Source organism: Oryctolagus cuniculus, chromosome 2 (genome assembly GCF_964237555.1).
Source record: "Oryctolagus cuniculus chromosome 2, mOryCun1.1, whole genome shotgun sequence".
Lineage (NCBI taxonomy): Eukaryota > Metazoa > Chordata > Mammalia > Lagomorpha > Leporidae > Oryctolagus > Oryctolagus cuniculus.
The window spans coordinates 80,824,668-80,851,172 of NC_091433.1; the positions used below are offsets into that span (position 1 = coordinate 80,824,668).

At 40.7% G+C, this 26,505-nt stretch overlaps 1 protein-coding gene across 2 annotated transcripts in view; it reads right to left on the minus strand.

Moving 5' to 3' along the window:
- Nucleotides 1-943: 943 nt before the first annotated feature.
- Nucleotides 944-26,505, minus strand: part of PPP2CB (protein phosphatase 2 catalytic subunit beta) — a 29,199-nt gene continuing 3,637 nt past the window's right edge. The window contains exons 2-7 of one of the 2 annotated variants that reach the window (XM_051828730.2): nt 12,178-12,387; nt 10,864-11,037; nt 6,485-6,574; nt 6,237-6,398; nt 4,283-4,401; nt 944-1,651 (exon numbers count right to left, since the gene is read on the minus strand). In XM_051828730.2, coding sequence (XP_051684690.1) covers nt 1,579-1,651; nt 4,283-4,401; nt 6,237-6,398; nt 6,485-6,574; nt 10,864-11,037; nt 12,178-12,387 — 828 coding nt within the window. In that variant the 3' untranslated portion in view covers nt 944-1,578. 2 annotated transcript variants of the gene reach the window in all.

The following is a 26,505-nucleotide window of genomic DNA, read 5'->3' on the forward strand; positions in this document are numbered from 1 at the left end:
AAAAAAAAAAAAAAAAAAGACTTACCCTTACTCTTAGTATTTTTTCCATTATTTGGAATTTATATTATACATCTGTATAGTAGCATCATTAATACCTCTGTTAAACTCTATTCTGCAGATCAGCTGACTCCTGCTTCTAGATTAAAAGGTAGCAATAAAATCATGTATTTAAAATTTTTTCTTCCCATTTATTTTACATTTTTAGCACTCAAGCCAGAGTTTGTAATTAAAAACCATAAATATCTAATATTTAGAAATAAAAATGGATTAAAATATTTAAAAATTTATTTTCATTTTTATTTGAAACATCTTACATCTGTTGGTTCACTCCCCAAATGCTCACAATAGCCAGGACCGTAGAACTCAATCTGGGTCTCCCATGTGGGTGGCAGAGCCGCGAGCACTGAAGCCATCATCTGCTGCCTCCCAGGGTGCCCTGGCAGGAATCTAGACTGAAAGCAGAGCAGCCAGGACTCAATGAGGCACTCCAGTTTGGGATGCAGACATCCCGAGCCGTGCCCTTAACTGCTATGCTAGATGCCTGCCCCCAAAGTGGTTTTTCAGACTACAAATTATCAGCTAATATTTGCATTTCTTCTTCTGAAGTCCTACACTAATTTAAATGACAATAGGGTTGGGTGTTAGGCCTACAGATTAGGATCCCTGTGTCTGACATCACAGTGCTTGTGTTGGACTCCTAGCGTCTAGCCTCCTGCTAATGCGGACATGGGGAAGCAGTGCTCGCTGCTCACCTGGAGTAGGGTTCCTGTGCCCAGCTTTGCCCACCCTGGCCACCGCAGCATTTGGGAAGTGAGCCAGTAGATGGGAGCCCTCTGTCTCTGCTTCTCAAACAAATTAACTCAGTACAATTGTTTATTACAAGTCAGTACACTCTGTATCACATTTAAAGCTTCCATTTAATACACACCACAGTAAATCACTGTTTGTTTAAAATGGAAAGTTTATTTGCTCAGTACACCAAATAGGATGCAAGCATTGTTGTGACAAATATACAGAAATATGCAGATCAACATAAAACAGTAATTTAGCTTAAATGAAAGGAAAATTTCTTTAAATGTTATGACAACATACTCCCAAGAAGAAGACTTTCTTCAGTTAAGTTAATTACACATTTCAATAAAATAAAGGGTAATGGGTTAATTGGATGTTAGCTTGTGAATATTTTAAAAAATAAAACTCCAACTCTATTAATCCATGCCAGTTAAACACTATAACTAAATTTCCAAATAAGCGCAAAAGGAGATGGAACAAATTAGTTACCTTTTTTTTTTGCTTGAACAGTCCAGAGGAAAATGGTTACTACAAATACAGCAGGCAAACTGTTAGACTGACCAATCTAGAACATAGTGTACTAAATTTCAGTCTCAAATTGTGCTAAATGCTCATCATTAGTATGGCACATTTTGGTCCATGATGTGGTTTAATGCCAAGACAGATCCCAATTTGTTACAGAAACACATAGATTACTGTTGCTTTGTTTGCTTTTAAATATATATATATATATTTTAAAAAGCCAGGTATACTTCCACAAAGAAAGGCAGGTTTCCCAGGAGGAATTCACAGGAAGTAGTCTGGGGTGCGCCGGGTTACGTGAGGCTCTCCACGACGAGGTGCTGGATCGAACTGAAGGCTGTAAGTGACGGAAGAAAAAAGGCAAGCAAATAAACAACAGGCATTGTAACAGAACAAAGTCCCGATTTCTTGTCCCTGCTGCTGGAATGAACTGGCTAAGTCACAACAGGTGTTCCTTCCACACTACTTCATAGAGCTCTGGAAAATGTGATTTGGTGCCTGGCATGAAATGTTTTAATATTATCAGTTGACTGTAAGTGATGAGAATGAACATGCCTCATTTCATGGGGAAAGCATTTTGTTTTTCACAAAAATTTGTTACTGGTGGGTTTTTCTACAGATGTCTTTTATCAGGCTGAAAGTTTCCTTTCACTAATTTGCTGAGTATTTTTATTATGAAAGGATGTTAGGTTTTATCAAGTGCTTTTTGAGAAGATCATGTGATTATTGTTTAATATTAATATGTCAGATTGATTTTCATGTTTTAAACCAACTTTCCATTCCTGGGATACATTCCATTTGGTTATGTTTTAACATTTTTTATACATTGCTGGATTCAGTTCGCTAGTATTATGTTGAAACTTTTTGCATCTATATTCATAAAGGGCACTGGTGTATCGTTTCCTTGTTTGGAAACGGGTAATACAGCCAGAACTCAAACCAGCACTGAAATGGAATGCCGGCATCACAATCAGCCACTTACTTAACCTTCTGTGCCACAGCTCCAGTCCCCACTTTAATAGTCTTTAAACAGAAAAGTCCAGGCCCAGCGGGCCCAATGCTTAAAAATGAATCAATACCAGGGGCTGGCACTATGGTGTAGTGGGTAAAGCCACTGCCTGCAGCACCAGCATCCCACACACATGGGCACTGGGTCAAGTGATAGAATAAAAAAGGGAGAGAACGATCCAACATGGGAAGCAGGATACACAGCAGACTCATAGAATGGCAGATGTCCTAAATAGCACTCTGGCCTCAGAATCAGCCCTTAAGGCATTCGGATCTGGCTGAAGAGTCCATGAGAGTATTTCAGGCATGGAAAGCCAAGACACTGTGGCAAAAAAAAAAAAAAAAAAAAACAAACACCCTAAATGAAAGATCTCTGTGAGTGAGATCCCAGTGGAAAGAACGGGCCATCAAAGAAGGAGGTACCTTTCTCTGAAGGGAGGAGAGAACTTCCACTTTGACTATGACCCTGTCTGAATAAGATCGAAATCGGCAAACTCAAAAGGCTTCCATAGCCTTGGCAACTCATGACTCGAGCCTAGGGAGATTACTGACACCGTAAACAAGAGTGTCAAATTGTTAAGTCAACAATAGGAGTCACTGTGTACTTACTCCTCATGTGGGATCTGTCCTTAATGTGTTGTCCAATGTGAAGTAATGCTATAACTAGTACTGAAACAGTATTTCATACTTTGTGTTTCTATGTGGGTGCAAACTGATGAAATCTTTACTTAATATATACTAAATCGATCTTCTGTATATAAAGATAATTGAAAATGAATCTTGATGTGAATGGAATGGGAGAGGGAGCGGGAGTTGGGAGGGGGGCGAGTGGGAGGGAAGTTAAGGGGGGGAAGCCATTGTAATCCATAAACTATACTTTGGAAATTTCTACTTACTAAATAAACGTTAAAAAAACTTAAGGAATTAAGTGTGTGATAGATGGTCTGTGGTGATAATTAGAGTACGTACTATAAAACAAATCCATAAAATTTTACACTTTCAATATGTATAGTTCATTGTGCATTAGTTGTATGCCATAAAATTGCTGAAAACAGCAAAATGATTTTATGAGTTTCTAAGATCTTATCAAAATATTTAGTTTTTATATTTTGCCTTTAAGAATTCAACAGAAGTTTTGAAATCTTATTGGTTTTTATAGATCTTTCATACTTTTGGATAGTATCTCATTCTATGAAAATAAAACAGTGCATCTAAAAAAAATTACATCTATAAAGACTCTTCTATTTCCAGATTCCGAGGTTCTGAGTGGGCATGGGTTTTTGGAAGGGGCATGTTTTTATCAGTTCAACTTCTTGTTGCTTCTATAAGGGGAGCTATGGTCTCACCCCCTTAACTGGTCTATATCATGGCTCTAAACAAAGTACTCAGGCTTGGAATTCTCTACCCCTTGTTCTGTAAGTAGGTCAGTTCCCTCAGGTGGTGCTAATGTACATCGTTGGCCTGCCTCTCTCACTGAAGTTTTGTGCCAGTGTTAGGGGCACATGCAGCTCCTTCTCAGATATCCCTTGTTCGATGAACAGGCTCTGGGGTGAGAGCAACGGATGGTGCAGAATTCTGCCATGCATGCCTGGAAGACAGCTTGCACCCCCACAGCTGGCATCTAGGATGAAACTACAACACTAGACTGGCAAGGAGGGAAGGGGACAGACACCCCCATTTTCTTCTTCTACCCTAGAGGGCCTGGTGTAGTGTCTGTAAGAACGATTTTGAAATAGGCAGATGAAGAAGTAATGGCTTGTTATTATGAAATCTAGTACATCTTCTTTAAGACGTGTTTCTCCATTTGCTGTATTCCACTGTGGTAAGTTTTTGCAGGGAAGAAGGTTTGCCAATGCTCTTGCTGCACTATTCCAGAAGCAGAATCTTCTATCTCTATTTTTAATGTCTTGTATATAATCACTGAAAATTTTTAATATAAGAAAAATCTAAAGTTACTTACAAGGAATATTTTAAAGTGTCATCTAATTCCATGATAGCAGCCTGGTTCCCACAACGATAACAGTAATTAGGTGCACTGAAAATGGTAACCACATTCCGGTCATGACACCAGTTGTATCCCTGCAACATTAAAACACAGTATTTCATTATGAAATTATAATCTTAATATAGGTAAGTTTAGAAGAACTAAAAAATTACAGATAATTCTCTAAGGAAACAGACATCTATGCTGCTTTACATGGTCTCCACCTTCCATAGTCTGTGCACTAGCACAGAATGCTGTACAACTGTTAGGCAGAAGCTGTTATCTGCAGCTCCGTTAACTGTGCTGTTGTGCTTTGAGATCTTGGGTAGGATGCTTCCTGAAACGTTACCCACAAAGATGACAGATTTCTCAGTTTTCCCTAATAACTGTCAAGTTTTGCTTTTATTTTGAAGCTATTATTGAATATACACTTATACTTTCTAGAGAACTGGCTCAGTTCTCATCAATGACGACCTTTTTATTTCTTGTTCTGATTCCTATTAGCTGTATTTTGAATAATTACTTACTTGATAAAACAGTACACGATTTTCTATCCCTTACCTCTAGTTTGTGGTGATATTATGTTTTAGGTATATTCCAAATATTTGAATTTGATTACCCAATTTTAGAGTCTCTGTCTTAGGCAACTAAAAATTAGTCAATTTACGAATGTCTTATGATTGATGCCATTAGATTTTTTGTTTTTAACATATTCAATATAGTTCAGATACAATTCAAATATAATGATAGGCCTTTTCTCCCTCCCTCCTTTTTAGACTTACTTTTACTATATAAATTTAAATTTGTGTTATTATCTTGTACCTACTCCCCCTGACTTGCCCTATTTGGCTAGTGAAGTTTTCTCTTAACATCTTGAAGGTAGTACTGAATGGTTTAGTTGGATTATGTGATCATTTATATTCTTTTAGTAGTTACACATAGGTGATATAGTGGAAAAACTTGGCAGACATCCCCTTAAAGAAGTAGTCTTAGTTACCAACAGCAGTGGCACCCCTGGATATGATGCACTGAGGAAGACAAACCGTTCTACCGTATACTTGACAAAAATGCACATCCTCAATCTACACTCGTAAGAAAACAGTCAAACCTGAGAGATTTCTACAAAATAAATTGAGCATAGTTTCCCAAAAGAGATCATGCAAAACAAAATCTGAGGAATTACTTCCCCATCAATTAAACTTTGTTTTAAAGGACAGTAGTGGGGCTGGTACTGTGGCATAGTGGGTAAAGTTGCTGCCTGCAGTGCTGGCATCACACATGGACGCCGGTTGGAGTCCCAGCTGCTCCACTTCCGATCCAGCTCTCTGCTGTGGTCTGGGAAAGCAGCAGCAGATGGCCCAAGTTCCTGGGCCCCTGCACCCGCATGGGAGACCCGGAAGAAGCTCCTGGCTTCGGATTGGCACAGCTCTGGCAGTTACGGCCAATTGGGGAGTTCACCAGCGGATGGAAGACCCTTTCTCTAACTCTGACTTCCAAATAGATAAATTAATGTTTTTTTTAAATATTAATTTTAATATTAATAACATAATTAGCAAAATGAGTAAAATACTTTGGCACTGATGAAGTACTATAACCTATTTCCTGATTATAGCAACAGCTGGTTCAAATGTGGAGTGGAAGGAGAAGGGAGAATGATGAGGAAAGCAACAGTAAAATATTCATAATTGTGGATTCAACTGAAGAATACAAGGGAATTTTGGGGTGCTATTTATGCAAATTTTCTCTAGGAATTTTAAAAGTAACTTTGCCATGGGTACCTTCTTCCTTGGTAAAATAAACAAGTTTTTTCTCCTCATTTGGTAGAGAAGGCATGTTTCTAATATTCTCCATCTTGAAGCCCTATTACAGACATGCAGACACATGTACTAGTCTAGCCTGAGGAAGATGATTCTGTGAGAAAAGCACATACCTCCATCACAAGCTGGTGGGCACGGGAGACCAGTGTGAGACCATTGGCGTGGTTAAATGTTTCAGAAATGTCTTGTCCAAAAGTGTAGCCGGCACCACGTGGTGAAATACCCCACCCACCACGATCATCTGGATCAGACCACAACAGATCACACATTGGGCCCTGGCCAAGAAAACAAAGTATAAATTATTAGGAGTCAAAAATATTTCACAAATGTAGCTTTCCCACAATGTGGTTTCTAAGTTTACCTCGTGTGGAACTTCTTGTAAACGATCCAGGGCTCTTATATGATCCAGTGTATCTATGGATGGAGACAGGCCACCATGGAGGCAGAATATCTGTTCACAAGTTAAGAAAACTGGGTTTACTATTCTCTAGCAGTCAAAGAAGGGAGTTGAAGGAACAGAGGAGGGGATGGATAATGGGTACCAAAACACAGCTGGATAGGAGGAATTGAGTTCTACAGCACAGTAGTGTGACCAGTTTATAACATTTTGTGCTTTATCAAGAACTAGAAGAGACATTTAAAGGCTTCCAATAATGAGACATGTTAATTATTCTGATTTGGTTATTACATATTGTACCCCACAAATACATGCAATTATTACATGTCTTTTAATAGGATCTCATGACTGTGACTTTCCATTACTTTTTCTATTGGTTATTGCTAATGTATAAAGTTTTGTTTGTCTCACAAATGTTCTACAGATTATTATCATAGTAGCCTTTCACTTTTCTCAGATTCTTGGAGTATACAATCATGTCATTTGCAGAAATGCTTCTGTTTTTTTCTTCTCAATATTTATACCTTTTAATTATTTTTATTGCTCAGTGTACTGGCTAAGACTACTAAAACAAAACTAACACAAACGTGTGTGTATATGTGTGTGTTTTATAAATCATCTATTTTTGTTACCTATCCTCTGAGGTATCCTCAGAGAGAAACATGCTTTATTGAGCATTCCTTTGATTTTAATGAGGTTTCTAATGTTTTACTGGTAAGTATAATCAGTGTAACTATTTAATACTTGATATATTTCTTAAGAGTTATTTATTTGAGAGACAGAATTACAGAGAGAGGGAGGGAAAGACAGAGAAGCGTCTTTCATCTGCTGGTTCACTCCTCAAATGGCCATAGTGGCCAGAGCCGATCTCAAGCCAGGAACTTCCTCTGGGTCTCCCACGTGGGTGCAGGGACCCAAGGACTTGGGCCATCTTCCACTGCTTTCCCAGGCCAAAGGCAGAGTTGGATCAGAAGAGGAACAGCTAGGACTTGAACTAGCTCCCATACAGATGCTGGCTCCTCTGCGATATTTCTTAAGAACTGAGTTTTAAATCACGAATACAGGATTTTTTTCCCAAAAGATTTAAAATTTTATCTTTCTGAACTTGCCATGTCTGGTTTGGTATTAAAGAGTTACACAAGGCATATACTTAAAGATCTGGTAGAATTAGCCCAATAAAACTACTTAAACTTGGTTACTTTTCCAATTTCTTTTAAGCTTGGTGATTATTTATACTGTACTAATTTCTGCAAAAATACTTTTATTTTGCTCCAATAAATTTTTTCAAATTTATTAAAATAAAGTTGTATCTGTTAATGTGATATGCAAGTGCCTCTTTTTTATAGTTATGCCTTATTTCATTCCTGCTGTTTTGTGTGCCCTTCCTATCACCAGATCAATACTGCCTATGCTATTTTTTTAGTTACTTTTTAAATAAAGATGGGGGTGGCTGGCATAGTGGGTGAAGCTGCTGCCTGTGACACTAGCATCCCATATTAACATTGGTTTGTGTCCTTGCTGCTCCACTTCTGATCCAGCTGCCTTTTAATGTGCCTGACAAAGCAGAGGAAGATGGCCCAAGTGCCTTGGGTCCTTGCCTATGTGGGAGACCTGGAGGAAGCCCTGGCTTCAGCCTGGCCCAGCGCTGGCAGCTGTAGGTATCTAGAGAGTGAACCAGCAGATGGGAGATCTCTGTAACTTGAGCCATCACCTGCTGCTTCCTGGGATGTGCACAGGTAAGATGCTTGACTGAAAGTAGAGCAGCAGGGACTCTGTCCCGGGCACTCTCAACATGGGATGTGGGTATCTCGAGCAGTAGTTTAACATGCCTGCTCTAGTAACAAAGTTTGATATTATATTAGATAATGTGTCACCAATCGTATGTGTTTGTTTTGTTCCTTAAAAGCATTCCAACAGTAAAGATCAGAGGCCTGTGGGAGGATAACAGTTTGGGAGACAGAGGTGGGAAAATATATAAAAGCTCAGCTAATGCACTCAGCTGAAAAAACTGGATCCATCATGAACGCGGAAGGACTATCTTTCAAAAATAACTGCCCATTCATTTTAATGACTACATTGCTTTAAAAAAAATTACACAGGGGCCAGCACTGTGGAAAAGTGGGCTAAGCCTCCGCCTGTGGCACCAGCATCCCACACGGGTGCCAGATGAAGTATGGTTGCTCCTCTTCCCATCCAACTTTCTGTTGTGGCCTGGGAAAGCAGAAGGTGGCCCAGGTGTTCCGGCCCTTACACCTGTGTGGGAGAACTGCAAGAAGCTCCTGGTTTCAGATTGGCCCTGCTCCAGCTATTGCAGCCATTTGGGGAGTGAACCAGTGGATGGAAGACCTCTCTCTGTCTGTAATTCTGCCTTTCAGATTAAAATCTGAAGGCCGTTTTTAATTTTTTTTTTAAGTAAAATTTATCGGGGCTGGCACTGTGGTGTAGCAGCTAAGGCTGCTGCCTGCAGTGCTGGCATCCCATTCGGGTGCCAGTTTGAGACCCGGCTGCTCCACTTCCGATCCAGTTCTCTGCTATGGCCTGGGAAAGCAGTGGAAGATGGCCCAAGTCCTTGGGCCCCTGTACCCATGTGGGAGACCTGGAGGAAGCTCCTGGCTTTGGATCGGCGTAGTTCTGGCCAATTAGTGAGTGAACCAGTGGATGGAAGACCTCTCTCCTTCTCTCTAACTCTTTCAAATAAATAATTTTGAAAAATGTATTACCTTTTAAATTCATGTTTTCTTTCATTTTATCAAGTTCAGGCTACGTACTGCCCTTGGAAACTGATTACTACAGTGTCCAAAATCATGACTAGGAAAATACCACATGTCAAGATTTCAGAGGGAACACAGCATTGTAGCAGAGAGAGATAAGCTACCACCTGCAACACCAGCATCCAATAATAGAGAGCTGGTTTGTATCCCAGGTGCTCTACTTTCCACCTAGTTCCCTACTAATGTGCCTGGAAAGTCAGTGGGTGATGGCCCATTAACTTGGGTCCCTGCCACCCACATGGGATACCCAGATGGAGCTCTGGCTTTGGCCTGGACCAGCCTCAGCTGTTGTGGCCATTTGGGGACTGAACCAGTAGATGAAGAAAAAAATTGGAGAAGGTCATAACCAAATTACATTCACATCAGCAGTACAAGAGTACCATACACTTGACAACACCGCGCATTTATAATTGAGTTTTATCACCATGTTTTACATTTAAACTAAAGTAAGTTCATGCTTACAGCAATAATAGAATATTTGTATATTTCTTCTTACACATTTGAATGTTTTAGAGTATGTGCCAATACTTGTCACAGGTAGAAACAAAGCATTCATTTAGGGAAGAAGGTATAAGACACATAATACAATTACCATAAAAATAGGAATAAAAAACTTTAATGGTAACTAGTAGATACTGAATCTGTGTGGACCTTGTTTCAAAAAAACATCTTGCTTGAGCAGTATTGTACGTTGGGGTCTTCAAAATTTACTTATAATTTTTAAAGTATATTAGCATGTTCTTTGGCCAACACATTTATATAAGATCTGAGAATCACAGGAAAATGTTTTAAATATGCATAAAACTTATCCAACTGGAACTGGCACCATGGCACAGTGGGTTAAAGCCCTGGCCTGAAGTGCCGGCATCCCATATAGGTGCCAGTTCTAGTCCCGGCTGCTCCTCTTCCAATCCAGCTCTCTGCTATGGCCTGGGAATGCAGCAGAGGATGGCCCAAGTCCTTGGGCCCAGCACCCACGTGGGAGACCTGGCAGAAGCTCCTGGCATCTAACTGGCGCAGCTCTCCGTTGCGGCCATCTGGGAAGTGAACCAGTGGATGGGAGACTCTCTCTCTCTGCCTCTCCTTCTCTGTGTAACTCTTTCAAATAAATAAAATAAATCTTAAAAAAAAAAAAAAAAAAACTTATCCAATTATCTGCTCTGGAAAAAAATTTTTTTTCTTAAGGTTTATTTATTTTAAAGGAGAGATATCTTCCTATCAGCAGGTTCAGTCCCCCAAGGCCATCCACCCAAGGTTACCACACGGGTAGCAGGAACCCAAGTATTGAGGCCATCATTTGCTGCCTTCTAGGTGCACTAGCAAGAAACTGGATCAGGAAAGTGGAGTAGCCAGGACTTGAACCAGGCTTTCCAATACAGGATGCAGTCATCCCAAATGGTAGCTTAACCTGCTACACCACAATGCCTGCTCATAAAATTGTAAGTATAAGAGAGGCAGGAAGGCCAAAGAAATCTAGACACAGATGTCATGTAAGTCTAGCCCCTGTTAATAGTCTAATTTCCCCCCTATTGTAAGCCCTCCATTGCAAGATGTAAGCACACAGATACATACCTGTCCATCTACCAAAGCTGTAAGTGGAAGATAATCAAATAGGTCTGTAAAATATTTCCACACATTGGCATTTCCATACTTCCGTAGACATTCATCATAAAAGCCATATACTTGGGTAATTTGTCGGCTTTCATGATTTCCTCTCAATATTGTAATGCGTTCTGGATAACGCACCTGAAGCAAAGGAAAAGAAATCCACAGAATATTTTTAATATCATGTTATCTGAACACATTAACTTCCAACCCATTTCTTCAAATGGTTCTTGTGTCCACCAGTAAATTTAACGTAATTTTTTTTCACAGTAAAAATATTTGTCATTCCTAACTAGGTCTTATTAACCTTTGAAATAATTTTACTGTCCTTCATTATGAGTATCATTAGAATCTTAGTTTGTATCTTAGCATCTGTTTCAGTCATCATCTTTATTATCTATCACTAGTCTTGGACATCTTTTCAGAATACTATTAATTCTTCACTGCTGAATGGTTACTGTTTAGCTGTAGTTTGAACCTGAGATAAAGTCTTCTAGAGGCTAAGTTCTTGTTCTTTTTCAACTTAAGTATTGCCAAATCTGGTTCAAGTGGATTTTTAAGGCTCATTTCCATGACAGGACAAAAAAAAAATGTATCTCATATACATTCGTGCTTAGTAAGCATCCACTATGTATGCAACACTGAGCTCAGCACTATGAAGCTCAGTGCCAGGTCTGCTGTTTACGGGCCTGATCTCAGGAAGGAGATGTATGAGGTTAAGATTTCAGAAATAGACCACTATGGCAAATTCAGAGTATGGAGGGCCAGGCAAGGAGTTTGAGTTAGGCAACACGAGTATCTGTAGGTTTGGGAGCACGGAAGTAGTAAGATACAAGAGTGACTTGATTTGGCAGCATATACAAGGTGGACTTGCAAAGATGAGATCTTGCAGGTAGAAATATTAGTTACCAAGTTAATGCAGTAATTGAAGTGTGAAGTATTAGATTGTGTCATGAAATAAAAACTTAGGAATAACAGAACTTTCAAGGCAAGAAATAAAGACCTGTTTAGTGATTCAATATGAAGAATATGTGCTTAAGTCAAATATGATTCAAAGATTTCAGCTATGGAATACCCAAAAGAATGGCAGTAGACTGGACAAGTTTAGTGTATTATTTTCACCTCTCTCTATAAAAGTCATAAAACTAATTATTATTTTAAGGAGCTATAAACTGAATTAACCCTAAGATAGTAGAGATGACATTTAATACTGTCATTTTTGCCTTTTGCCTGGTTTAAAAACAGCTTGAAAAAAAGAAAACTGAATTATACTGATCATACCTTTAATGCTACAAGAAGAGTCACAGTCTCCACTGAGTAATAACCTCTGTCCACATAGTCTCCCATGAATAGATAGTTTGTATCTGGTGATTTCCCACCAATTCTAAAGAGTTCCATAAGGTCATGGAATTGACCATGCACATCTCCACAGACGGTAACAGGACAACGAACCTCTTGCACATTGGATTCTTTTGTTAAAATTTCCTTAGCCTGTTAAAAAATGAAATAAACAATTTAAAAAATATTCTATCACAAACTTAAAAGTGTTATTTCTTATCTACTAAAACACTTGTGAAGTTTTTCTTATGAAAGTATAAAAAGAGAACCACAATAAGATACTGATAGCTTTAATAAAGTAAGTGTTCCAAGGATGCAGAGAAATCAGATCCCTCATATGCTACTGATGGGAACGTAAAATGGTGCAAGCCACTGGAACTAACAATCTGGTAGTTCCTCCAGAAGTAAACCCCGAGGTGCTGTGGCACAGGTTAAGCTGCTGTTGCAGAATGCCTGGTATGACTCCTGGCTACTCAACTTCCAGCCCAGCTTTCACCTGCCCCCTTCTAAGAATTTTTTTTAAAAGTTAAACATAGGGGCAAGCTTAGTGGTTAAGATGGTCATTTTCTGTGTTGGAGTGCTTGGGTTGAATTCCTAGCTCTGGCTCTTGGGTTCCTGCCAGCCATGTGGAAGACCTGGATTGAGTTCCTGGTTCTTCTCTTGGGCCTGGTCTACCCCAGTCCTAGTTGTTGCAGACATCTGGGGAGTGATCCAGCTGATGGGAGCACTCTCTGTCTCTTAAAAGTTAAAGAGTTATTGTATCACCCAAAAATTCCATTCCTAAGTATATACCTAGGAAAAAGTATATACCTAAGAACTTTTGTTCAATGAGAACATTACTTGTAATGGCCAAAAAAGCAGAATCCACCCAAATGCCTACCAACTAATGAGTAAATAAAATGTAGTATATTCAAACATGGAATATTCCTCAACAATAAAGAAATGAAGTACTGACCCATGCTACAATTTTGAAAACATTATGCTAAGCAGGTCACAAATGATCACATAATGTACAATCCCATTTACATGAAATGTGCAAAATAAGCAAACCCAGAAGTAGAAAGTAGATTAATGGTTGCTTAGGTAAAACTGGAGGGAATGGTGCCTAACAACAGCGGATTCAAGTTTTCTTCTGTGTGTAATAAAAATGTTTTAACAGTGTGATTGATGAGTAACAATGTGAAGGTACTGGAAGACACTGAACTGTATGTTCTCAGGGAATTGCATGGCTTAGGAAAACTCAATAAAGCTGTGTTTTTGAGGGGCTGGTGCCGTGGCACAGTGGGTTTATCCTCCGCCTGCGGCACCCGTATTCCATATGGGCATCGGTATCCCATATGGGCACCGGTTCTAGTCCCGGCTACTCCTCTTCCAATCTGGCTTTCTGTTGTGGCCCAGGAGGGCAGTGGAGGATGGCCCAAGTGCTTGAGCCCCTGTACCTGCATGGGAGACTAGGAGGAAGCACCTGGCTCCTGGCTTAGGATTGGCGTAGCTCCGGCCGTTGTGACCATTTGGGGAGTGAACCAATGGAAGGAAGACCTTTCTCTCTGTCTCTCCCTCTCACTTAACTCAACAAAAAACAAAAACTGTTTTTGGAATAATAATCTCCTAAGTTTAAAAAGGTCAATGAAGAAAAAAGTTACAATCATCCCTGTATAGAGAGCATGCTCAGACGGTAAGAAATCTGTGGATGCTCAAGTCTCTTAAATGAAATGGCACAGTGTCTGCATACCTACATACATCTTCCTTCACTACTTTAAATCACCTTCAGATTACTGATAATAGCTAAAACACAACTGCTGTACAGTTATTCTACTGTTCCCGGGGTAATAACAAGAAAAAAGTCTGTATGTGTTCAATACAGACATAATTTTTCCTGAATATTTTCAATCTGAGATTGGTTGAATCCAAGGATGCAGAACTCAGATACAGAGGGTCGATTGTATTCAGTTTCTGGTGTAAACAAACACATTCTTAGACCACTTCATAGGCCAACCTTGAGCTTCTTTATTCCAACTATTTTTAGAGAATTAGGTTAGAATATACCATTAGGAGGTGCTAAAGTAGAGTTTACATATAAACAGTGGAAAAGTAAACATACTAATAACTAAATTCAGGTTTATTAACACTCATCTACCTAGTAACCTTGCCGAATAGGAAAAAGAACCTTGAAAGAAGAAACCAAAAAAGGCTTTTAAAATAGATATGAAGAAAAGTGGTATGGATCTCTCCCCAGTACCCCATCAACAGTAAAGACATGCATTTACTTTTTATATGCAAAATCCCAATTAGCCACTTATCCAGTTTCAAGTCTCTGACAATGGAAACAGAAAATCACAAATGGGAACAAACTGGAACTAACACTGATTTATAAACTAAGAAATAATTAGAAGGCAATGGCAGTAAGTTAAGCACTCATGAAGTGCTTATGAAGGATGAAGTGTGAAGCAGAAGCCAGCAGAGGGCTGTTAGGACTGGTAGGAGAATGGAATTTGATGAACAGATGATTCTCTGCCCGATCCCCCCACCACGGTGATGTGATAATAGAAACAGCATCTAACACATGGATTCTGAGCTTCTACATGGCAAGCACCAGAAGTCAAAGGGAAAGGAATGGACTCTCTCCTAGAGTCTATAAAGCTGTTGCGGCTCTGCCAACACCTTGATTTTGGAGTATGCTGTTTTAAGCCAGTTCATAGTGATTTGTTAAAGTAGTCACAAAAATCTAACACAGGAAGATGTCTTGTTTTCTGAAAATTTTGCAGAACTGCCACATCATCTCTGGGTTTTCCTGTACTAGGGAAACACAAACTACTGCCTTGTTTAAGCCTTCATTGGAGACAACTAGATATTTTCTTTATTTGAATAAAATACAGCAAAAAAATCTACATAGTTATATAACTAACAGCTAATAGTTTTTTTTTAAGATTTATTTGAAAGTCAGCGTTACAGAGAGGGAGGGGGGAGGGGGAGGGGGAGGGGGAGGGAGGTCTTCCATCCGCTGGTTCACTCCCCAAGAGCTGCGCCAATCCAAAGCCGGGAGCCAGGAGCTTCCTCCAGGTCTCCCACATGGATGCACTTGGGCCATCTTCTACTGTTTTCCCAGGCCATAGCAGAGAGCTGGATCAGAAGTGGAGCAGCCAGAACCTGAATGGGCACCCATATGGGATGCTGGCACTGCAGGAGGCACCACAGCGCTGGCCCCCCATTTATACATTCCAAACCTACCTCTAACTGATAGATGGTTACATTCTTGGACTAAGCCCTCTCTACTTTAAGACACTTATGCTATGAATAAAATAAGATAAATACCCATGGATTGATGTACAAGTATGTTTCCTTTTAAGAGAAAAAACGGTAAATTATAAACATCCACTGGACAGTTAAGAAAACAAATGTCCAAGGAATGGGACATTAAGTCATTAAAATTATTATTAAAGAGATAGGCATCTGGCCTCATGGTTACGATGTTTGTGGTTCCATGTAGGAGTGCCTAGGTTCAAGTCCTGGCTCTAGCTTGTGATTCTAGCCTCCTGGCAATGCAGACCCCAGGAGGCAGCAGTATTAGGTCAAGTAATTGGGTTTCTGTCACAGACCTGAGAGACCTACACTGAGACTACCTAGCTTCTAGCTTTAGCACTAGCCCTGATCATTGCAGAACCATTTGGGGAGTGAACCAGCAGTCTTTCAACAATAATAATAATAATAAAAAATTATTGAAGTATATTTGAAAAGTCAAGCCACAAAGCTGTATGATAACCTGGTTAATCAGGAGAATCATCTTGGACCTCCATACCAAGAAGCTGCTCTAACATTTTTCAGACATGATCATGGTAAGTTCTCCCAATAGCTGGTTTAGATTACAGGAACGAAGTACTTACAGCCCAGTCAGTCAAGTCAAGCCAAAGCATCAGGGTAAAGGGAAAAAGAATCCTTAACATAAAACCAATTTACAGAAACCAAATCCCACAGATAAAAAAATTTTAGTATAAGATTAAGAAAACATTAGCGGGCCGGCGCCACGGCTCAATAGGCTAATCCTCCACCTAGTGGCGCCGGCACACTGGGTTCTAGTCCCGATCGGGGCGCCGGATTCTATCCCGGTTGTCCCTCTTCCAGGCCAGCTCTCTGCTGTGGCCAGGGAGTGCAGTGGAGGATGGCCCAAGTGCTTGGGCCCTGCACCCCATGGGAGACCAGGAGAAGCACCTGGCTCCTGGCTTCGGATCAGCGCGGTGCATCTGCTGCGGCAGCCATTGGAGGGTGGACCAACGGCAAAAGGAAGACCTTTCTCTCTGTCTCTCTCTCTCACTGTCCACTCTGCCTGTAAAAAAAAAATGAAATAATAAAAAAAAAAAAAGAAAAGAAAACATTAGCAGGTAGCGCAGCCACCAGCAGTGCTGGCATCTCATATGGGCACTGGCTCAAGTTCTGGCTGCTCCACTTCCGATTCAGCTCTCTGCTATGGCCTGGGAAAACAGCAGAAGATGGCCCAAGTGCAACCATGTGGGAGACCTGGAAGAAGCTCTAGGCTCCCAGACTGATTGGCCCAGCTCCAGTTGTCACAGCCATTTGGGGAGTGAACCAGTGGAAGGAAGACCTCTCTCTGCCTCTGCAACCCTGCCTTTCAAATAACTAAATAAATCTTTTAAAAAAGAAAACATTAGCAGAGGTCTTTCAAAAGCAATATAACCTGCAGAAATGGAACTAAGTTACAATGGTAACAAGCTTAGAAATTGGTTAAATAATGTCATTTGTTCAGTAAACATCAATTAAATAATTTTTCAAGTCAAATAGGAACAATTAACCAACATTTTGTAGAAATAAAGCAGAATCCTCTAGTAAGAAAATCCTACTTAAAATCCACTTAAGGAAGCATTACCAAAAACACAGAAAAAATTATTTAAAATATAGTATATGGACACAATAGTTACAAGCTTGGCAAATTATTCATTCTGAAGTACACCTACAAAGAGATCACATCACTTCACACATCAAAATACTCCTAAGAGTAGGGTTCACGTATTCATATAATTAACATTTATCAGGTGTTGGCTATAGGCCAGGTTTCTTTGAGGTCTCCCACATGGATGCAGAGGCCCAAGGAATTGGGCCATCTTCCACTGCTTTCCCAGGCCACAGCAGAGAGCTGGATCTGAAGGAGCAGCTGGGACTCAAATAGGCACCCATATGGGATGCCAGCACTGCAGGCAGCAGCTTTACCCATTATGCCAAACCCCCACCCCCCCTGAAATTTTAAAAGTGAAGATATGCTCTCTAACTTCAAACACCCTGGCTTAGGTTGGCCCAAGCAAACAAAATGAAAACCTGTTTTCTATTTTAACAAAGATAAATAAAAACCTTGGAAAATATTTATAAGACATAGTATGACAAACTACTGACATCTGTTGTATAAAGATATTCACAGCATAAACTCAAAATGTTTCAAAAACCACTGACTCAGTTGATCAAATTATGGCCACATTTTTGAGAAGCCATATGAAACTATACAGGAGCTTGAGAGTATACAGCTGAATTAGCCACCTTTATCTAAAGTGCTAAACACCAGAAGGCATGTTAAGTCTTTATACCAATTAACTTAAAATGTTTATATTTCCCTGTATTTTAACATCAAAAGTTTCTAAGTCTAGCTAACATTTTCTGTATCTAAGATTTGCAAGACTATAATTATGAAGTCTTATTTAAAAACTTAATACACAGATGTTTGATTCATACAGCAATTTTCAAAGTGTGATCCTTCATCAACTTACTACTGCTTTTGAAAAATGTATTTCAAAAATAAAATCTCAATTTTAATTGCCAACACAGTAAACATCAATATAACCCATATAAACAAAAGCTCTTTCTGGTCCTTAATAAACTTAAGAGATTAAAAAGCTTGAAAATCACTTTATTAATATTACTGCATCTATGTTGTTGACCTACATATCAACATGAAAGAAACAGACCATGTGGTTTCACATTTCTACAAAGACGCTATCATGTTTGACTTATTTTCCAGGGACTGTTAATGTTCTGTCTTTGTATTACACAAGTATTGATTTAGCATTGTGATAGCAAATCAAATTTGTTATGCACTGTCAAGAATCACAAAAAGCTACTCTATCCCCAAACTGACTCAGGCCAACTGGATGCACCCAGCCCACACTTACTAATCAGAAGTGACTCTAAGCAGTGGGAACAATGCAAGTTCTATTCTAGCAGAGGTATTCCCATCAGTGTTCTCAAACGTTTCTAAGGTATGGTATGGTTCTCACTGTACCACGGATGTCCCTGGAATCTGCAGAATTTCCAAGCTTGGGGCTTCAGCTTTTGTTCTGAGTCAAGGTACCAAATATTCTTCCAACAAATGGGTTTTCTGCTCAAGGTAGCCTGGCAGATTTCCCAACAGTTAAGTACGACATAGCCCACACTTTTTTTTTTCCCCTTAAACTTGCCTATAAGTAGTTAGAATGAAGTTTTATATACCCAAGTTTTCCAGAAAACATAGGTTCACTTCACAGTTCTAATCTAACTGTGTAAGTTTAAGGCATTTTTATCCTTGATTCTGTTTAGACTGGCACCCTGCACTTCTAAAACATGAAGTCCTACCTTCCACATGTGTAATCTAGAAATAGCTATTCTTTTCCAAACTCATAGTCTCTGCACAGTCATAAAATGGTAGTGCATCTCCAGGCACTGTATCTGATTTCCCAGTTAAGAGTGCAGAAAGGGCAATGCCAAAGGGTTTGTGCCACCTAGCCTGCCCAGTTTACAAAGTTCCCCAACACCTACACTCAGCTTCTCCTGAACCTGCTCACTGGTCAGCTGAGAGGTGCCCTATTCCCCACCAGAGCCCATCACCAGAACATGACTAGAACAAACCACAATGTGTAATTCCAATTAGAACCAAGAGGAATTTTAGACATCTTTAAGCATCTCCTGCAGAATGTGACAAATGGCTCAGACACATCTAATAACACAAGAATCAATCTTGCCAGAAACAAAGTTCATTCCATGAGACAATTTTCAATATTGTTCATGCCTTCTACATGTTATTAAATAAAAAAAAAACCCAATACTTAGGAAAAGGAATTCTGCTTCATACATGAATTACACTACCATTTATAGTCACACTACCTGTGTGAGCTTTCTTAGCTGTCACCTAAGCTAACAGTGAAAGAGTACTCTGGCAGGCCAGCGTGAGCTGCTCCCCACCTCCCAGGAATATTTTATTTCTCCCATACAGATCACCTACTGTGGGGAGCAGCCCGGACTGGACTGAGTTACTGGAATTAAGACTTATTCTATGCATCTGCTCTCCCACAATATGGCGCTGGGAGAGAAGTAAACAGCTTCCGCACAGCTGCCTCCAGTTCAGCTAATAAACTGTAGGACTTGCTCCTGATTGGAGGAGAGCAGCGTACTCGGCGTGTGGGCAGCCGAGTTGGGATTGGCGGAGGAGGACTATAAAGGAGGAGAGAGACGGCATGCAGCGGGAACATCTATGGGGAACATCTAAGGGGAACATCTAAGGAAACCTGTGCAGCCCCCGAGAGAGCCAGCCGGCGGTGTGCCGCTCCCCTGCGGAAGTGGGGAATGTGGCCAGGGGGAACTGCCCTTCCACGGAGGTGGAAGGGATAGTAGCCAACCCGGGAAGAACCAGCAGCAAACCCGGGGAGGGCCGAGCAGACGAAAGAACAGCGCAGGGCTTAGTGTCGTTCCTCCACGAAGACGGGGAGCGACACCTACTTTTCTTTTCTTTTTTTGACAGGTAGAGTTAGACAGTGAGAGAGACAGACAAAGAGAAAGGTCTTCCTTTTGCCGTTGGTTCACCCTCAAAGTGGCCGCTACGGCCGGCACGTTGTGGCCGGTGCACTGTGCTGATCCGAAGCCAGGAGCCAGGTGCTTCTCCTGGTCTCCCACGCGGGTGCAGGGCCCAAGGACTTGGGCCATCCTCCACTGCACTCCCGGGCCATAGCAGAGAGCTGGCCTGGAAGAGGGGCAACTGGGACAGAATCCAGCACCCCAACCGGGACTAGAACCCGGTGTGCCGGCACCCCAGGCGGAGGATTAGCCTAGTGAGCCGCGGTGCCAGCCGCAGCCATTTTAAATAGTGAATGAACAGATGGAAGATCTTTTTCTCTCTCTTGCTGCCTTTCAAAATATATAAAAATAAAATTTATTCACTCAAAAAAAAAAATAGTTGTGGAAGGGCAGGAGTTGGGGTACAGCAAGATTGGCTGCCATCTGAGCTATCTGCATCCCATGTTGGAGTGCGTGGGATGTGGTCCTGCCCCTACTTTGAATCCAGTTTCCTGCTAATGTACTTGGAGGCAGCAGGTGATGTCCCAAGTACTGGGGTTCCTGCCATCCATGTGGAAAACCTGGACAGAGTTCCAGTCTCCTAACTTTGGCCCAGTCCTGGCTGTTGTGAACATTTAGGGAGTTAACCAGCAGATAAAAGGTCTCTCTCCTTAAAAACAAACATTTGTGGAAAAATGGAATTAAAAGACACATTTTCCATGAACTTTCCGAAGTATTTTTGTATAAGCAGGATTGTGTGTCTTCCTGTAGTTAACAAGGATCTTCCATAAATGATAATTTTACTTTTTTTAAATATATGGAAATGGAGCTATGCTTTCATTTCAACAAGTGTCTATGTGCCACCCAATGTCAAGCTTTGAAAACACAAGTAAATCATAAACTGTTGTAACTGAAAAAAGAGGTAAATATATAGGTACATAGGTCAAGGTACACTAAGGAAAAAACACTTTAAGATGCCATACCTATGATCTCACTTCAGTAAAAATACTGCACCACAAACATCCCCACCCTACACATTTTTGCCTACAGATGTAGGCCTGGAAGAGTACATACATATTTTACGTAAGGTGAAAATGTGCCTGCCAGTCTACAAATCATTATGTAGGTAAATAGGTATGCATCATGATCACTCATCTTTTTTTCAAAATGTGATTGGTCACACACAGCAAAATGTGTAGTAATGTTGCCTCCCCGTCTTGCTTGTTGCATTTTTCTTCCACTTTAAAAATGTAATTTCTTTTGGCCACAAGCAAGTAAAACAGGATTACAGAAATCAAAACAAGTCAGAGGTTTTTAAGATTAAATATATATATATATATAGAGAGAGAGAGAGAGAGAGAGAGAGAGAAAACATATAAAATATATAGGGACTTTAAACACTTGCATGTTGCATTTTAAAACTGCTATTCAAAGGAGGAAGGAATTTGGCCAAAAATGATGATTTTGCAGCAAAGAAGTAAAAAGCTTAACATGGAAATAAAATCCGTATCCCAAGTATACAGAACAGCTGACTGTGGTAATGACTGACATTGCTGCCCATGGAGACTTTATTGCCAACAACTTTAGCAACATAAATAAACTTAGAGACATAATGATGGTATCCCAGGCCAAGTGCTACTGGCAAAAATCTCATTAAAGAAATTCTCAAGAGATATTTCATGATGCTGAAAGCACAAAGGGAAAACACTGGAAGTTCATTCAAACTTGGAAAAAAGTAGGGCAATTCACAAATTCATACAAAGACGCATACTCCATCTTAAATATTATAAGACAAGCACTGTTCAAGGTACTCTGGGCAAGATTTTTTAAAAATAACAACTTAAAAAAAGATTTATTTATTTGAAAGGCAGAATTAAAGATCTTCTATCCACTGATTCACTCCCCAAATGGCCACAAAGGCCAGGGCTTGGCTGATCCAAAGCTAGGAGTCAGGAGCTTCATCTAGGCCTGAGACTAGGGGCAGGGGTCTAAGGACTTGGGCCACCTTTCACTGCTTCCCCAGGTGCATTAGCAGGGAGCTGGATCACAAGCGGAGCAGTTGGGACTCAACAGGTACCCACATGGGATGCTGGCTCCACAAGCAGCAGCTTTATCTGCTATGTCACAGCACCAGCCCCAGTAACTCATTTTTTAAAATTACCCACAAGGGCCAGCACTGTGGCATAGCGGGCTAAGCATCCGCCTGCAGCACCAGATTCCCCTTTGGGCACGGGTTCCTGTCCCAGCAGCTTTGCTTCTGATCCAGCTCTCCGCTGTGGCCTTGGAAAGCAGAAGATGGCCCAAGTGCTTAGGCCCCTGCACCCACGTGGGAGACCCGGAAGAGGCTCTTGGCTCAGGCTTCGGACTGACTCAGCTCTGGTCACTGTGGCAATTTGGGGAGTGCACCAACAGATGGAAGATCTTTCTCTGTCTGTAACTCTACCTCTTGATAAATGAATAAAATCTTCAAAAAATTACCCATAAAATAACAAAATAAAACATGGATAAATATATTAGAATCAGTGTGTATCATCAAATGGTATTTCTCAAAGTGCAAGCTATCTTCCTGGACCTGTCCAAGATATAGTCAGTCCTGTAGATAGAGTCAGGGAATGCAAATTTCATTTCCTTTCCAAGTGATTCTTACATTTAAATATTAAGGAAAAGATGGATGATTTGGCTACATAAAAATGCTAAAGCTAAAGCTTGTATAGTGAAAATTTGCAAAAACCCTGGTAAAGAATAAATGTTTTAAACTGGTTAAGTTCCAAAGAATGTACAGAATCAAGAAAAGACAAAATACAAAATTAAAATAAAAGAGGCCAACAGGTGGCACTGCAGGTAAAGCCACTGTCTGGGATGCCAGCATCCCATATGGGTGCTCACTCATGTCCGAGCTGCTGAACTTCTGACCAGTTCCCTGCTAATGTGCCTGGGAAAGCAGTGGAAGATGGCTCAAGTGTTTGGGTTCCTGATACCCACAAGGGAGTCCCCGATGAAGCTCCTGGTTTCAGCCTTGCCCAGTGCTGGCCACTTAGGTCATCTGGGGAGTAAACCAGTGGATGGAAGACCTCTCTTTTTTTTTTAAAGATTTATTTATTTGAAAGAGTTACAGAGAGGAGAGGCAGGGAGAGGCAGGGAGAGGCAGAGAGAGGCAGAGAGAGGCAGAGAGAGAGAGAGAGAGAGAGAGAGAGAGAGGGAGGGAGGGAGGGAGGGAGGGAGGGAGGGAGGTATTCCATCCGATAGTTTACTCCCCAATTGGCCACAATGTCTGGAGCTGCGCCGATCCCAAGCCAGGAGCCAGGAGCTTCTTCCAGGTCTCCCATGTGGGTGCAGGGACCCAAGGACTCGGGGCATCTTCCACTGCTTTCCCAGGCCATAGCAGAGAGCTGGATTGGAAGTGAAGCAGCCAGGTCTTGAACCAGGGCCCATATGGGATGCTGGCGCCGGCCCCTCTAACTCTTTCAAAATAAATCTTTTTAAAAAATTAAACCAAAGAAGCCAGCTCAATAAGGGGGAAAAAAAACTCACACACTGTACATAATCTATGATTCTGATAATAAATTCACCCATATTTTCTTTATAGTAATTTGGTATTATTTTTATCTATTAAGTTCTTATTACCTGTAATCTGTTATGAAATAAAAATCTGGTAGTGAAGAATTAACCCAACCCTTTGAATGTCACATCTTAAAAAGAGTGTCTCTGGGAGTCCAACCAGCAGACAGTGTAACAACTGGATTTATGAAGCTGGCTTTACATTATTTTTATATATAGAGAGAGGTAATTGTATTTATAATGCTAGGTCTCAGTTTGGAGAAACTGGAGACTAAAGACATCAGCCCCAGGGCTGGCACTGTGGCATAAAAGGCTAAGCCTCTGCTTGCAGTGCTGGCATCCCATACGGACGCTGGTTCAAGTAGTGTCTCCTCCACTTCTGATCCAGCTTCCTGCTAATGCATGTGGGAAACGTGGGAAAGCAGCAGAAGATGGCCCAAGTCCTTGGACTCCTGCACCCACGTGGGAGACCAGGAAGAAGCTCCTGGCTTCCACCTGGCCCAGTCCTGGCCGTTGTGGCCATCTGGGGAGTGACCCAGCAGATGGAAGATCTCTCTCTCTGCATCTATAAACCTTAAAAAAAAAAAAAAAAAAAAAAAAAAAAATTAACTCCTCCTGGATTCTGCTCAAAGTGTCTCTTCCCTTGTGCAATTAAAAACTCAGGCTATAACTCAAATTGTATTTTAATTCTTTCAATCAAAAAAGTATCTCTGTCAAATACTAAGTTTACAAAGAATGATAAAACGCCCCAGTTTACAAAAGACACAACAAATCAAGCCTGGACTTGAGTTTCTCATTCCCTAGAAAGGAAAATTCCATGTGTAATGTACAGACAGCCTTCTCAGGGCTAATTATTAAAGAAATTCGGGCTTGAAAGTAATGTGCAGGGGGTCTGGTGCTGTGGCATAGAAGGTTTTGAGCTTCCACCTGCAGTGTTGGCATCCCATATGGGCAAGGGTTCAAGTCCCACTGCTCCATTTCCAATCTAGCCTCCTGCTAATGCGCCTGGGAAAGCAGCAGAAGACAACCCAGGTGCTTGGGCCCCTGCACCCACATGGGAGATCTGGAAGAAGCTCCTGGCTCCTGGTTTCTGCCTGGCTTATCCCCAAACCTTGTGGTCATTTGGGGAGTGAACCAGCGGGTAGATCTCTCTCCCCCCTTCTCTCTGTATCTGTGCCTTTCAAATAAATAAATAAATCTAAAAAATTAAAAAAAAGTAATGTGCAGGAAGTATTAGGTAACAATCAACTATTCAGGGATAGCGAGTGTGAAAGAAGTCATCACATGAGTTACCTTTAGATTAGGGTTATATTTCATTACATTTACTGGAAGGAGAACTTACAAGTGAATCAGTTCAAAACAACTGAAAATTCCTATTTAATCTAATGTGAACTCACATTTTTCATACATATTTGATTAAACGTGTGGTTTTAATACCATTTTCTTAGGAAAAAATAAATTTCGAAAACAGAATTCGCAAAAATAAAGTGAGCACTAGTTTTTTTTTTTTTTTTTTTTTTTGGACAGGCAGAGTGGACAGGGAGAGAGAGAGAGACAGAGAGAAAGGTCTTCCTTTGCTGTTGGTTCACCCTCCAATGGCTGCTGCGGCCGGCGCACCGCGCTGATCCGATGGCAGGAGCCAGGTACTTCTGGTCTCCCATGTGGGTGCAGGGCCCAAGCACTTGGGCCATCCTCCACTGCACTCCCTGGCCACAGCAGAGAGCTGGCCTGGAAGAGGGGCAACCGGGACAGAATCCGGCATCCCGACCGGTACTAGAACCCGGTGTGCCGGCGCCGCAAGGCGGAGGATTAGCCTAGTGAGCTGCGGTGCCGGCCTATGAGCACTAGTTTTGTCTTCAATTTCTGGCATTTTGGTTTTCTGTCAAAGAACTTCATTTGCCAAGTTATTCATAGCATTTGTCCTGAAGAAAAGGCCGAAAGAAAATTTTCTGCAGAATCTTTGTATTACAATGAAAAGTATATATGACAAATAAAACTTAAATAAAAAGAAACTTTAAAATATACACATCTTTAGTTTATCGACCTATGTGCATGATTTTACACATCACACATGGTCCAGAAATGAGGTGATTTAACAAAGTCTGTTTCCTAGTCATTAGCAATACTTAATGTCAGTCTAGTCTGGATTAGTATCTTAACCTGTCTGCTAAAGCAGTTGGCTTAGATAGCATGAAATCATTTTGTTCAGTCAGTAGAACTGGGTCTCAACCTTGTATTCCACTGCAATCATGGCATTCTTTGTTATAGAAAGAAAGGAGCTGTTTTCTACATCACTGCATTTCAGACTTTGTCAATGGACCACCAAGGCTGGCATTAATCTTTGTTAGAGGGAAAATTAAAAATGAAAGTACTGATTAGGCTTTTTCAAGATCATTATTGTTCTTAAGCTGAACCTATCACAAAGAATAACCTAAAAGATTTTTCTCGACTAACAAAACCAGTTCATTTTTACCAGTTCATTTTTCATTAAGATGGTTTTGGGCATTCAGGAATTTAAGTATACCATTTCACATTAAGAACGAAGTAACATGCTGAAGGTATTTTCACTTATTTCAAGGCCAGAACCCAGAAACATATCCATCAGTCCATATTCATCTCCTGCACAAGCCTCAATGTTTTCCTCAGCAGCTTTTATAATTAGATCTGCCAGCACACAAACTAGCTCATTTTCCCTGCCCACCTAGAGAATCATAATCAGGGTTCTTCAGTCATAGCATTTACCAGGACAAAGAGCCTAAGACTTTTTACTCTTTTATTTTTAAACTTTTACTCTTCTGGACACAACAGTTAGATACAGTTCTCATCACAGAATGTCCTTAACAGCACCAGATCAGTTGTAAAATTCCTGTGCATACTGCTGTGACAACAATGAATCACACACCCAATTTC